The 15742-nt window shown below is 41.1% G+C and overlaps 1 protein-coding gene across 2 annotated transcripts in view; it reads left to right on the top strand.

Moving 5' to 3' along the window:
- Positions 1–15742, top strand: part of UVRAG (UV radiation resistance associated) — an 85334-nt gene that overhangs the window by 49003 nt on the left and 20589 nt on the right. For both annotated transcript variants that reach the window (XM_063305978.1, XM_063305979.1), the window contains 5 exons: positions 1518–1644; positions 3296–3380; positions 4096–4183; positions 4920–4980; positions 7417–7582. In XM_063305978.1, coding sequence (XP_063162048.1) covers positions 1518–1644; positions 3296–3380; positions 4096–4183; positions 4920–4980; positions 7417–7582 — 527 coding nt within the window. The remainder of the gene's footprint in view (positions 1–1517; positions 1645–3295; positions 3381–4095; positions 4184–4919; positions 4981–7416; positions 7583–15742) is intronic.

Below are 15742 nucleotides of genomic sequence, written 5' to 3'. Positions count from 1 at the left end.
TTAAACCTAAATTGCTGAAAGGGGAAAATGAATTAATGGGTCTCCTAATGCTCTCCTGTTACAAAGCATCTGTGTTGACTCTGTGGTGAGTGAGAGAGTTGCCAGGGAAAACAGACTCTTGGGATTGGGATTAATGAGTTGCCAGCTGAAAGAGCAGTGAACCCTGCAGCCGCCTCAGCTGAGTGTAATAGGGGTGATGCTCCAAGGCTTTGAGGACGAGCAACAGGAAGAGCAAATGACACTTTGGGCGCTGGGATGTCCGTGTCACTTGCCAGCTCAGGGCCGACGCATTACGGACCTGGAGGACGGCCGCCTGTTGGAACCAGCGGACATCAAAGGGCTCCGCTTGGACTGAAACAGGGACCAGCCTAGCAAGTGATCGCATTTGGAAATTTGTACTGGCAAGGCCTGGCTAGCACCTGGTTTGCTGTATCGGTTTATAAAGTCAAGGTTCACAAAGAAAACGAGATGTGAGGACTGTGACGGTACGCTGGGGCCTTGACCAGGAGTCAAGGTTTTAATTGGAAGTGGTTCTGCAGCTTTTGTAATCCTGACAAGAAATGAAAACACAAAGTCCCCCGTGATGCAGGTTGCAAATGTGAAGAATGCTGGAGTTACTCCATTCTTCCTCTAGCCAGAGGATTACGCCATTGTTTGCATGCCTCTTCCAGCGAACTAATCTTTCTAGGACATCAGTGTCTTGTACTGAGACAGCATCCAAACCTTGTTGTGGGGTTTGCTTGTGGTCTAGAAACAGAGCATGGCGGCTGTTGTTTCCTTTAAGACCATAAAACAAATGTGCAAGTAACCCCACAAAAGCTGTATTTTGTTACCACTTTCAGGAACGCTTTGTAACATGCAGAGTTGAGCCTCTTAGGCCAGTTAGATCTGCATGGCTCCTACCCTGATGATGCTCTGGAAGCTGTTAAAGACCTGGCTATTCTCCCAGGCTTCAGGGCAGGGTGATGGCTGAGGGTTTTTCTGGGTGGTTTGCCTGTTTGCTTTCAGGCAGCTTACAATTTCTTTTTGGTTTTGTTGTTTTTATTTCTTCTATAATGGTAAGCCACCCAGAGTCACTGAGAATCAGGCGGGCTATAAATTCAATAAACAAGTCAATAAATAATTTGTGAGCTGCTTGGAATGGAAACGTGCTGACCATTTGTCTTTCCATAAAGTAATTTAAAAGAGAAAACAGTAGTTTATTTCAGGGGAAAACAAAATGTGCTTTGCAAAAGTCCGGTTCTTTTTTGCAGGCTCTGCTAAATGAAAATATAAGTGCAGGTGTCATTGGGGATGATTTTGCATTGAGGATTGCCAGTGTGAGTTTCCAGACTGCAGATGTATGTGGAACAGTAACTTGAGTTTTGAGTTGGAGTTGTGTGTCACATGGAGATTTCCATGAACCCTCTTCAGAGACTGCCATAATCTTATTTTCTACCTAAATAGTCTGGCTTCACAGGTGGCATTTCTTCCAGAAGCGTCTATATATATGCTAAACAATCTTCTTTTTTTAATAGAAAAAAGAGAGTGAGTGTTTACAGTTGAAGATTCTGGTGCTTCAGAATGAGCTAGAGAGGCAGAAAAGAGCTCTAGGCCGAGAAGTGGCCTTACTGCATAAGGAACAAAGTGCACTGCTTGAAAGGGGTAAGTGTGAATGGGACCAGTCTTCTTGTCCCCTTGCAGCCTAACGGCCAAGGAACAGTGAGTTGTTTGAGAGCAGCTTAGGTTGCTCCTGAAAAAATGAACTTGGCAGGCTGAGTTACTGACATAGCATCTGTTTTGCAGGCTCTGGTTGGTCCTTACTGGCTCCCTTATGTTCTGGGTCGCTTACTAAGTTGGTAGCTGGACATCTTTAATGGTGATGCTGTAGCTCATGAGAGAGCAGATTAGTGCTTTCCTCCTCTGGCTAGCCCCCATGGTGGTTCAGGGTTCCCAATGCCTTAATCCCAGATCTTCTCCTAAGATCTTCTGTGGCTTCATGAAGTCTGAAGGAAGAAGACACCCCAAACTACAATTTCTAGAGTGAGATGCATTGATAAGTGAAGCACCAGCAAATAGCAAAATCCTGTGTGTTCTTGACTAGATCCTTCCTTAAAATTAACACTTAAAATGATATGCCTGTACCTGAGTTAAACAAAGAAGAGAATAAGATGGGACAACATCTGGAAAATTATATAAAAAAATAACTCTTACAAATGTGACCAAAATGCTTCGAAGCCCACTCCTTTGCCAAGAAAAGCTACTTCAGAGGTTGACAGATAACACAGCCATCCGTTGCTGTGTGTCAGATGTAGAGTTATCCTTCCAGTGCTTTTGGCGATCTCTTAATGTGTGAAAAGTTCACAGTTTTTGATGTTTTGGAATATTCCAAAACCTAAAGATACAGCCAAGAAGGACATACACACCATTGATATGGAGTGATCAGCCCAAAATCATGTTAACAGTTCTGTAGATTTCAGTCCAGAATGTGAACTGGGAATCCCAGAACACGTGAGCAAATAATTCCTCTCCTTGAATTATATTCCCAAGAGCAGAACAATTGCAACTAGCCCTTATTAAAAATCCTCTGTCCAGTTTACTTGAAACAAACAAACAGAAAAGCTCCCCACATCTTATTTTGTGATCAGAAGAGACTGATTTAATATTCTTCAAATTAATCTTCCTCTGGTTTACAGGAACAGAATTTGAGTCTGGCGTTCCAAAGGTTAATAAATAATAAATACTGATTTCATCGACAACTTCTTTTAAAATGGCTTACTGCTTTAAGAATCTCAGTTAATTTCTTCAAAACCTCTAGCAGATGTGGAACTTCAGAAGCCGCGTTAGAATTTGGACAATGTAGTCCAAATAACAAATGCTTAAATTGGATAAACTACCAAGAAACACAAATTGAATAACCTGCCGAGAAACAACTGAGAGAACTCAATTTTAAACTTTATAAAAATTCTAAAAAGTACTTTATCAGAATTGAGTTGATCCAAAGTAATAATTTTAGGAGAGGCTAGCTAACCCAAATAATTGGTTTACTCTGCAGTTTTTATACTGAGTTTATAACTAGATCCTGAGGTTCAAATCTTTGCTCAGCGATGTGGCTATATAGGTTCTCAAGCTGATTTTGAGTTATTGGCATCCGCAGCAGTTGCAGGATTAGAGATTTGGTGCCAGGCGTTACTTTGGAACGATCTTGTATATTCCCAGTGGATAACGGAACTGATAAAATAGTGTTGTTTGATTGCCAATGTTTGCTACTGAAGAGTAATCCCAGACATTTTTTGTCCTAAAATTATTTTGGTAGGAAATTTATTTGAAGAAGAACATTCGAAGCTCCTATTAGATAAAGAACCTCTGCAAGAATCAAGGAAGGAATGCACCGCTAAGAGGTAAACGGGCTCTCAAACTGGTTAGAGAGGGACAGGGAGATCTGCTTATATTTTCATCGTACATACACAGTTGGTGGATAATTCTCCTTTTGTAAGGTCGAGGTAAGCCCTGCAGGGCCTCCCGATAGAGTCCTGCAGAGGACGTGTGGTCCAGGATCTTCAGAAATGTCCATTTCGTACTATACTAGGAACTGTGAATTGGGGTATTAGGGGCTAGATGTTACAGATTAAAATATTGGAATCCATAATTCATGAAGAATGAAGGAATTTGGACAGAAATAGGGCTGATTTATTTTCCTTCGTTTTCCTATTAGATTTGCTTATATACCTTAACAATACCTTACCAAGAAGTCCTCATAGAGGGAACAATTTCTGGAAACTAACACTTTTTGCTACCCTTGTTTGGGCATTCTTCATTGGGCATCCCTTCTGGCCAGACAGAGTCAAGTATGGAGGTTCTTCTGTGAGCCAGATCCTTGGGTAAAACTTGCAGCCGGGCCATTCCTTCTTTCCTAGTGATCATGTCAATGTATTACATGGAAGATGTATGCTTCCCAGAGTTACCCTTCTTAGTCAGCTGTACCAGGCATTAAATGTTAATGGTATTGCACCTCTCTAAGTGGGGTAGAAATAGGAATATCTAGGAATAATGGTGTTGACAGCTCCCTCAGGAAGTCATCCTTGGATAATGACTGCTTTCTTTCTCCTTCTCTAGAGAGCAGTTCTTGAAGACCAACGCTCAGCTGAACATCAGACGTAGGCAATTACTTTCAGAGCTTTCCTGTATTTACCCCATTGATATGGTGAGTTACGGATTTTCTAAGACTACCAGTTCACGAGTTTAGTAAGTGTACTGCTTTTCTGTTGGAGGAGAGTCTGAACTTTACTTACCCTAAACATTAACTATATATGAGCAAAACTACCTTACAGGCCTAGCAGGCTAGAGCTCAGTGTTGGGACATAATGTTTTGCCTCCGTAGTATTTCAAGATTCAGTTCTTGGGGTCTTAAATTCAGAGGGAAAATGAGGCTGGGAGAGGCCAGTACCTGAGATGCTGTATTGAAGAACTACTTCTAGTTAGAGTTTATTGGGCTAAATGCTGTGAGGGAATCACAACAATGCTGCATTTAATTCTACTTTCCATCATGGGAAGGGCATCCTACAGTAAGTGTCTTGTGCTTTGTTTCAGTCCCATTCATATATATATATATATATAAATGTTTTATGAATTGGACTTGAGCAAGGGGAGATGTCTCAACCTTAGCAACTTTAAGAAGTCTGGACTTCAACTCCCAGCTTGAGAAAAGCCGTAATGCTAAACCTGCATTAGTTTTTCCTATTGTATTTATTGAAATAATTGAGGTGGGGATAGGAATCAACTAGCACTTGACAGCCATGAGGCCTTTGAAGTAGAAATAGAACCCTATCTGCAGAACACTCCTGGGCAAGAGAAGAGAGAGTTAGCTTGCTATCAGAATCAGGAGTTTATCAGCAAACAAGGCCTTGATCCAACCTCACTTTCTGCTATTAAATCCACAGAATGATCAAGAGGATTATTTTATTTGTGGAGTGAAGTTGCCCAATTCTGAAAACTTTCAAGGTAATTGGGCATTACCTGCTCATTTTGTTATCTGATTGCACTGTGCAACATGCCAATGGACTAGGTCATACCCCCAAATTAGTTGGGTTAAAAACGTGACGTTTTTGTTGAGACAGGGTATATTTTATTTGAGGACTTGACTGCTTCATGAAGATTGCTCACTGTTTGGAAAAAAACAGCATAAATAAAACAGACCACTTTGTTTCCATATAATAATTAGTCTAGGTCCGCCTGGCCTCACTAGACAGCAGCGTTTCTTACTAGTTCAGTTGTCTAATTCATGGTTTTGCTAGCGGTGGACTAAATGCAGTCTAAAAGCTCCCCCAACCCCAAGAATTGTTATCAGAGTAATATTTGATGAAACAGACCGTTACACAATACTTGATTTAGAATAATCGTATTTACTACATTTAATTTTTAACTAAATGGAAAGGAAACAAAATAAATTAGTCCTGTACCCCTGTACTTTTTTTTTTTTTTTTTGGAATGTGCCTTCCAGAATTCCATTCTAAGCTGAAGGGCGGCACTTGATGCAAAAAAAGTTGCACTCCCTTGCCAAAAGTGGGGGCAGAGAGGTGAAGAGGCAAATCACAGCTCTGTTGGATTACCTAGATTTAATTTTTATTCTCCATTAGGAAGAGCAGGTACTTACATAGCTGAATTCTGAATAGCCGTGCAGTGTACAGGTCCAAATTGTCAGTTTGAACTTATTGATCCCTCTCACACACAGCCTGTTGTTATTAGTTCTTTTTTCAACTGTGAGTTGAAACTTGGGAGAACCTGAGTTGCGGCTAAAATGGAGTGTTTATGTTGTTTCTGGCTTGACAGGTTTGGGACTGGAACGGCTTTCCCAACGTTGATGCCCTCCAGATATATGGACTTGAACCCCAGAATTCCCCAGCTGGCATGCCTGTTACTGAGAATTCTGGAAGTTCAAATCCATGCAGCTGGAGAGCACCCTGAATCCTCTGCTGAATGATGTCCCAGATCCAAGATGCCCTTGGAGTGGATTCTGTCCTTGAAGCAGTATTCTTTAGACGTTTTACCCTATTTATAGGCCACATGCCCAAACAGGGAGGAGACCTGCAAAACAATGGTGTGATATTAGCTTTATATAGCATGTTTGATGAATTGGACTTGAGCAAGGGGAGATGGTATGGTAGAGGGAGAAGAAGCTATCTAGACCAGTGTTTCTCAATCTCGGCAACTTTAAGATGCGTGGACTTCAACTCCCAGAATGCTGGCTGGGGAATTCTGGGAGTTGAAGTCCATGCATCTTAAAGTTGCCGAGGTTGAGAAACACTGGTCTAGATAGTTCTAAATAGCTGGATACTTTTTTAAGGCTGCTATTTTTTGCCCAGAGTCATACATCACAAGATGGGCGGTGAAGAAATATGATGAATAAATGAATAAATAAATAAATTTGATATTGCCTATGAAGCAGTTAATATTTTTACAAACCCATCAAATAAAATTAGACCAGTTGTCCCACAATATGGCTTAACATTTCAAGGTGGGTAATGAAATAGATGGCATTGAGAGAGTTGCTTTTATCTTATCCCCTCTTTCACTAAATCCTTTTTTTTAATTATTGAATACCTCTTTTCTTAATGTTGGTATGTTGTCTCAAAACTTAGCACAAATTTATATTGTGATGCATTCAGTGTTCCTATATTTTAAGGTTTGCCTCAGGAAATATATTCGGTATATTCTCTGCAGAAAACTCAGATTTATGGAAGGTAAGTTAGCTCATCTGCTAACTTCCTTCTACCTTCCATAAATCATCTGTGTAGAAAAAAAAAGGTCTGTGTGTGGAAGAAGCAAGAGAATGAAAGGGATGATCTGAGGAAGCTGAAGGAGATTGTGGGATAGTGAGGGCTGTGGACCCGTGGGGAATGCTGTTTTGGCCAGAAGGGATAGCTTGACAAGAGGTATTTTGTCAAGGAGTCACACAAAAGGGCAAATTCAAAATGAAATTTAGAGCAGTGCAGGGCATGAAAATTGCTATTTGCGATCCTTTTTCAGCTCAACTTCTTTCTGTCATTGAAATACTCTGTTTTGATAATATCTATACCTCTATTAAGAGAGCCAGTTTGGTGTCTTGGTTAAGGCATCAGCCTAGAAGCCAGGAGACCCTGAGATCTAGTCCTGCCTTAGGCACGAAGCCAGCTGGGTGACCCTGGGCCAGTCACTCTCTCTCAGCCCTAGGAAGCAGGCAATGGCAAACCACTTCCAAAATCGGGCCAAGAAAACTGCAGGGACTTGTCCAAGCAGTCGCCAGGAGTTAACACTGACTTGAAGGCACACAGATATAATATAATATAAATACCTCAATTAAAAATGAATCCAAAAATCTGGAGAGCACAACTGTGAGCCACTCTTAAGGCTAAAATTGGTTAGCTTGACTGAACAGTGTGCCCTTGTTTGCCCTTACAGCAAAGGATGATGGGAGCATTGCTGTTGCTCTGGGCTATACTGCTCACTTGGTCTCCATGATTTCCTACTTCTTGCAAGTACCCCTCAGGTATCCAATAATTCACAAGGGCTCCAGGTCTGCAATCAAAGATAACATTAATGACAAACTGACCGAGAAAGAAAGAGAGTAAGTATTTTTAACGCTTTTGCAGGGCAAGGAGGGGACAGTACATACTTGATCAAAGAATATGGTTTTTGCTTATAACTCTGTTTTGGAATTATTTTTAACAGTGAAAATGCAAACAGTGCATTTTATTACATAAATCTCCTGAAGTTGCAATTAGAGTCTTGCTTTGTGTTTAACTCCTGGGTTGTATTATAAGTAAACAGCATTACTATCTAGATCTGATTCTGTGGGTTTCTTCACAATATATTTCCTCCAGATGTATACTGAATCATTCAAACTGGAAATAACGGAAATAATAATTGAATTCCAAGAAGGCACTGAAGGGGAGGCTGATCTAGGACATTGCAGTTAAGAGTCTTGGTACAAGCAGTTTTGGGCCTGATAGGCATCAAACTGTCAGAGTTTGAATAATGAGTTTATGGTTTGGGTTGAGAGATCTGGTTCTAATGCCTGGGTTCTTGTGAGGGAGGACAGTCCCATGTTCACTTCCTTGAATCCCTTGGAAAAGTAAAGATACAAACGCAGCAAACCTAGCAGTCTTTCCAGGCACATTCAAACCCATGGCACATTGTGCATTACTGCATCATAAACTGCGAGGAATTTCTAAGGAAAATGGTCTCAGAACAATTTGTAGTGCCCATGTCGGGAAAACGATAAATTTTATAGGAAATATATTACTTTTTTGTCTGTTCCATTTATATAAATGACTCTGGGCAGCTTACAGAGTTAAAAACAAAAACAGTATGAAAAGGTTGCCAAAATTGTAACAACGAAAGTCCATTAAAACATTTAAACAGTAAAAACTATTGAAAAAGCATAAAAACACATAATCTGTGGGAGGGTGCAATCAATCAGTCTCACTAACACTGCCGCCATTTTGCAGGCTCCATACCACCACTACCAGATCCCCAGGCAACATGGCAAAGCCTGTTAAGGTTTCCCTACTAACAGATTAAGCTACTTTTATACCTAATCATTTGGCTGGGTGAAAAGGTTGCAAGTGATTGTCTCCTCTCACGTGCTTCATGCAAAATAGCCTGGGGGGAGGACCTGCCCGGACTTGTCTTCTCACTTCTTTTTTTTCTCTCTGCCGGCATGTAGCAAGCCAGGTAGCTCTCAATGAGAGCTAAGTCCTTTAAATGTTTTGCTTTTGTTTTTGCTTTCTGTAAATAAATTATTTTTATAGAAATGCTTGGTGTGTGACTTTGTTGACCTCTCCTGGGCTAAAGGCTTTCCCAGCATCTGCAACAGGTTATGTGCCCAGTAAACAACGCAGTAAAACCCAGAGAGAAAAGAGAGGTCAGCTCCACACCTCGTGCACAATTTAAAGGCAGGTAGCAAAGACCTGTGAAGATTTTCTTTGGAGCCACCTGGAGATTTTCCAGCAACTGCCGGTCTGCAGGACTTAGAAGCTAGCTGAGGTGACTTGCAAAAGAAGGAAGAAGCCATGGCTACCTCCCAGTCCTCAGCGATGCCTCTGGAGCGCCTATCAGAGACCAACTATTTGAATTGGGCCCTGAAGATGGAGATGTATCTTCGCAGAGAGAATCTTTGGCTGCCAATTGGTGAGCAAACCCCTCAAAATCCCAATGCTGAATGGCTGAGACAGGATGAGCGGGCTAGAGCCACCATTATCTTGGGAGTTGAGGACAATCAGCTAGTCCACGTGCGAGGCATGCAGTCTGCAAAGCAACTTTGGGACGCTTTGAGAGACTTATATGTAAAGGCAACAGCAGGGAGTAAAGTTACTCTGACAAAAAAGCTGTACAGAGCCTACCTTGCAGAAGGAGATAGCCTTCCTGAGCACCTGCATTTTATTCAGCAGCTGTATGTTGAGTTGCAGGAGAGAGGAATGGAATTTACACCTCTCACAAAATCCTATATCCTCCTGTCCTCACTAAATGAAACGTGGGACACGCTGATTTGTACCCTGGAGGCTATGCCTGAAGCAGACCTCACCCCATCGTATGTTACACAGCGCTTACTCGCTGAATGGGAGAAGAGAGAGGAAAGATCCCCCCCCATCTCTTCTGGAAAGCTGCAAGACCAGAAAATGAGGGAAAAGAAGGGAAAGGAACCTGAGGCCACAGCGCTAGCCAGCCAGCGATGCTTCACTTGTGGTTCAGCTGGACATTTGCAAAGAGACTGTGCCATGAGACCCAAGAGTAGAAAGACAGAGCAGAAGAACACAAGGGCAACACAGAAGAAGGCTCTTCAGACAACCCAAATTGCACAGGTTGCTGAGAAGGGTAATTCTGATGTATGGGTGTTAGATTCTGGGGCCAGTTGTCATTTATGTAATTGTAAAAGCTCTTTTGTGTCACTGTCTAAAACTGAAAGACAAAGTGTATCTTTGGCTGATGGGTCTGTGACCAAAATTATGGGACAAGGTGACTTGTATTTATCCTGCTTAGGAGAAACTATAAAAGGTGTGTTGTATGTGCCAAATTTACAATCAAACCTTTTATCTGTGGCACAATTGGCTGCAACAGGGTATATCATAACATTTAAGAAAAATGGTTGTGAGATACGTAAAAATGGGAAATTGTGTGCTACTGGTATGTTAAAAGACTCCTTGTACATTGTGCAAAATGCAAGGAAGCCAAGCTGCAAGGCTGCAGTTGGCAACACACCATATCATGACCAATGTGTACACCTGATGCACAGGAGACTTGGTCATGCTAATTACAAGTATATAGCACAAATGCCACAGCTGTGTGCTGACCTAAAGATAAAACCCTGTGATAAATACTTAGATTGTGTAGTTTGCAAAGAATGCAAAACACTAAAAGCTCCTGTGAGTAAGCACAGTGACAGAGTTACAACTAGACCTTTGGAAATTGTACACTCTGATATTATTGGTCCTTTTGCTCCAAGTCTTGGACAAGCAAGGTATGCAATGACCATCATTGATGATTTCTCAAGATACACATTTATCTACATCTTAAAACATAAAGATGAGGCATTTGAGAAATTTAAAGGTTTTGTGACATGGGCAAATGGAAAATTCCCTAGGCCTGTATCTGCACTCCAATGTGATAGAGGAGGAGAATACCTTTCTCACAAATTCAGAAGGTTCCTAGTGGAAAAAGGGATAGAACAAATTCTTTCTAACCCGTACACCCCTCAGCAAAATGGTGTTGCTGAAAGAAAGGGCAGAACCTTGCAAAATGCGATGGAATGCATGTTAAAAGATTCACGATTATGTTTTAAGTTCTGGGGAGAAGCTTTATCGACTGCTTGTTATGTACAGAACAGGTTGTATAACTCTATGATTCAGGACACTCCATTCCATTTGTTTTATGGTGTGAAACCAAAGGTAAGCCATCTTAGAGTGTTTGGTAGCACTGCATGGGTTCACATTCCAAAACAGCAGAGAAGGAAAGGAGGCCCCACAACAAAGAAAGCCATCTTTGTTGGCTATGAACAAAGCCAGAGGAGCTACAGGTTCATAATGGGAGAGAAATTAATAATTAGCAAAAGCGCTTCTTTTGCTGAACAAAACTGGGGGAGATTAAATTCTAGCTCTCCAGTTGAACTGACCACCACAAGAGAACAGCAAGGACTTGCTGATGGTGATCTTTTGCCTGATGAGGACAATAAACCAGAAAAGCAAACTGAAGATCTGTCTGATGAGATAGATGCTTCTCAGGAAAGTGATAGGAGTCAAAATTTAAGCCCTGTATTACCTCGCAGATCTCAGAGAAGTAATAAAGGCGTTCCTCCATCACGTTTTCAGGCTGAAACAGTAAAGGCTTTTCACATATTCACAGAACCTGAGTCTTTAGAACAAGTGAATGCTTTACCACCTGAGATTGCACAAAATTGGCATTCTGCCATGCAACAGGAATTAGCATCCTTGAAAGAAAATAAAACATGGAAACTGGTAAATCTACCTCCCAATGAACGCTGTCTGGGTTGTAGGTGGGTTTTCAAACTGAAAAGGGATGCTGATGGCAAAATCCAAAAATATAAAGCAAGGTTGGTTGCAAAAGGGTTCACTCAAAGGAAAGATTTAGACTTTGACAAGACTTTTGCACCAGTTACTAAAGGTGAATCAATTAGATTACTGTTAAAAGTTGCTGCACTCAAGGGAATGTCAGTTAACCACTATGACATTCAAACTGCATTTCTCTATGGTGATTTAGACCACAGATTATACATGCAGCAACCCCCTGGCTATGAAAAAGGGGAGAATCTAGTCTGTGAACTGCAGAAGTCAATCTATGGGTTAAAACAAGCTGCTAGATCCTGGAACCAAAAAGTAGATGAAAAACTGCAGAATTTTGGTTTTGAAAAAGGAAAAGCAGATCCCTGTGTATATATGAAGAAGGACAAACAAGGCTGTATGTATCTGTGCATTTATGTTGATGATTTGCTGCTGTTCACATCAACAGAAAAACAAAGGCTTGATTTTGAAGCCTGCATGAAAAGCCATTTCATATTAAAAAGCCTTGGAGTTGTGACCAATTACCTAGGTTTGGAAGTACACAGAAACAAGGATGGTAGCTTTCTGTTAAACCAACGTAGTAAAATTCAAAAGCTCCTAGAAGATTTTAATATGCAAGACTGTAAACCAGTCTCTACTCCGATGATAATAGATTTTCAGAAAGATATAGGAGAAACTCAATTAACTGAGGCAGAGAACTATAGATCTGCAATTGGAAGTTTACTGTACATTGCAAATCATTCTCGCCCAGATATCTCAAATTCTGTGGCCATTTTAAGTAGACAGGTAGAGAAGCCTACATCTACTGGAAAAGCAGCATTGAAGAGGTTAATGAGGTATTTGCAAGGAACAAAGAATTATTGCCTGATGCTAAATGCCTCTGGAACTGAGAAATTGCAGGCTTTTGCCGATTCTGATTGGGGAGCAGATGTCAGTGACAGAAAATCCACTTCTGGGATTTTAATTCAATTTGCTGGATCTAGCTTAGGCTGGCATTCTAGAAAACAAACACTTGTTGCTTTTTCCACTGCAGAAGCAGAGTTTTATTCTCTAACACAAACCTGTAATGAGGTTACATGGTTTAAACATTTGTTAAAAGACATAGGCATGGAAGTGAACCAGCCTATAACTGTTTATGAGGATAATCAAGCTTGCATTGCTATGGCAAAATCTGAAGCCTGCAGAAGTAGAACAAAACATATCGATATTAGATATCAATATATCAAAGATATGATAAGCAAAGGAGAAATAATGTTAAAATATTGTGAATCAAAAGACATGATTGCTGATATTTTAACCAAACCTCTTCCTGTACCAAGACACAAAGAGTTGTCAGAGAAGATTGGTTTGCATCTTAATCTGTAGTGTAAAAAGGGGAGTGTTAAGGTTTCCCTACTAACAGATTAAGCTACTTTTATACCTAATCATTTGGCTGGGTGAAAAGGTTGCAAGTGATTGTCTCCTCTCACGTGCTTCATGCAAAATAGCCTGGGGGGAGGACCTGCCCGGACTTGTCTTCTCACTTCTTTTTTTTCTCTCTGCCGGCATGTAGCAAGCCAGGTAGCTCTCAATGAGAGCTAAGTCCTTTAAATGTTTTGCTTTTGTTTTTGCTTTCTGTAAATAAATTATTTTTATAGAAATGCTTGGTGTGTGACTTTGTTGACCTCTCCTGGGCTAAAGGCTTTCCCAGCATCTGCAACAAAGCCTTGTTTTCAGGGCCTTCCAGATGGCCATTAAGGTCTGGGCTAGTCTGGCCTCACAGAGAATTATGTCCTAAAGGGCAGGTGCTGTGGCAGAAAAGGCTCTCCTTCCGAGTCCCTTCCACTGACACTCCTTAATGGACGGAAACCACAACATGCCCCTTCTGTGATTGGGGAGGGGCGGTCCTTCAATTAACCTGGCCCCATGCCATCTCGGGATTTGTAGGTCATTACCAGCACCTTGAATTGAGCCGAGAAGCAAACTGGCAATCAGGGCAGCTCGCGAAGCAGAGGTGTAACACGTGCTGCCTGAGGAGTGCACAAAACTGCCCACTCTGCCACATTCTGCACCAGCTGAAGCTTCCAGTCTTCAAGGGCAGCCCCATGTAGAGTGCACTACAGTAGCCCATGCGGGAGGTGACCAGGGCAGGAGTGACTAAAGCCTCCCTATCCAGGAACGGGTGCAACTGGTGCACAACCCAAAGTTGTGCACATGAATGATGACTGGAAGCAGATAATTGCTTAATCTGTCCATGTTCCTTGTATCTCCATTGATTTCATGCAGAATGGAAGTCAGAGTTCCATAGCATGGAGTTTATTCATTGGTATAAATTGCTTCATGTTCAGTTCATTGAAGCAAACGCAGTGGAAATCCAAGTCTTCCCATCATTACGACTCTAAAATCTCTGTGTGTTTGGCAACAGTAGCGGTTTTCTCACAGCAGTTCTGAATTTTCTTGTGAAGAGAAGATATGCTGCAACAGAATATGCTCACGTATTATATATCAGACCAAAACTAATATGTCTGTGGCCTGCTTAACCCCAGGATGTAAAACTGTTCAGTAATCTAAACAGTGACTTGCAGTATCAGCACCACCAATCAGGAATTTTCAAGTGAGTCCAGATTTGGTATTTAGGTCATCTGAACCTTAGTGACCTTCCCAGTATGACATATGTCAGCTAGATCTAGTCCCTTGTAGACTTGAAATACAGTAAGCCCGTGCTTTCTCAGTCTTCATGGATAATTAGGTCAATTGACTGAGGTTCAAGAATTTGCCGCTCTGTAATTGATCTGATTGGAGTGTGTGTAAGCATTTAACTTTCCTTTAGAGCTAAAGGCTGAATTTTTGTTGCAGGAGTCTTAACTAGTGTTGTTCTAAGAAATCCGGTAACATATTTTTAAAAGCCATTTTAATTTATAGAGGAGTGCCTTGTTCCGTTCATTTGATAGGTTGCTTTGTTGGTGGTGGTTACTCTCCAAGAAGTCTCTTGTGGGCCACCTCCTCGTGCACCATGCTGACCCCTTGAGGTCAGTGCCTGCAGCTCAGTTGCATCCCCACATTGAAGGCAGTTGTGACTTAACCACGTTGGCTGATGGGCAGGAAGTGAGGCTGATGGGCTCTGTGAAATTTCCAACAACATTGCAGCCATAGAAAATACAAGTCCTTTGGGAGTGGGGAATAGCAGTACAAATAGTAGTCGGTAAAACGTAGTTTCTTCTTCTTCTTTTTTTATGAAAGGGGGAATTAAAACCCCTTTATGTTTCAAGTGGCACATTTATGATTAGGCCCTTACTGCCAAGACCTCCTTGGTGAAATGAAGTTTTCTTTCTCTCTCTCTTTCTCTCGATGGTAAAGCAGCTGCTTCTAATTTGCCCAATCCATAAGCTGCTTTGTACAAGTGTCCCAAAATGTTTTAGCAGGATAGCAGGAGCGTTCACCAGCTATGCTGCTGTTTACTGTTTGCTGTTTATTCTTTGATGCGGTCATGTGTAAATACTTCAAGGGATTTTGCAAATACACCTGGGGGTGGCTAGCGCCATAGTACCTCTTAGTGATTGTGTTCCATCTCACTTGGATTTTTCTTTTCTTTTCTTTATATCTTAATGGTAGTTTAGATGGCTATGTTTTTAGTGTTATTTTATTGTAAACCGCCCAGAGTCCCCCATTGGGGGAGATGGGCAGTGATATAAATTTAATAAATAAATAAAATAAAATAAATTCAGCATATCAGACAAGGATTCAACATGAATGCTTGTCTTTGGCTTTTTTTTGCATAAGTGTTGGAAGATAATACAAAAAAGAAGGGAATGTTAGAGGTAGTCATCTATGGGCCATTGTACACAATTTGTGGTGGGGGCAGTTAAAAAAACATTCAGCGTTTTAAGCTTAAAACATAGTTTGGATTAAAGGCAGGTGGCTATAGATAGTCATTGGCCTTTCAGTACATGAGAAATGGATGCCTTAGAATATGAAGTTTATATATCACAGAACTTAGCAATAAAGATGTTTAGACTTTAGAGCCTGGAAGAGCATTTTTTTTGTATCTGAAGAGATTTTTTTTAAAGTAACACCTAGATCCTTTAGCTTTGTTTTAACAGTTACATTTGACTGACCTGGCAGGTCTACAGATACATGTTACGACTTCTTCAAATAGCGAAGCTATCCTGTGAAGAAGTCAGCATTAGCTGAGTAACAGCATAAGCTGTGAAATGAAATAAGAATGTATTTGA

This window comes from Candoia aspera, chromosome 5, assembly GCF_035149785.1.
Source record: "Candoia aspera isolate rCanAsp1 chromosome 5, rCanAsp1.hap2, whole genome shotgun sequence".
Lineage (NCBI taxonomy): Eukaryota > Metazoa > Chordata > Lepidosauria > Squamata > Boidae > Candoia > Candoia aspera.
Note: the sequence above shows the minus strand (reverse complement) of the source record. Positions and strands in the feature narration are given on the sequence as shown.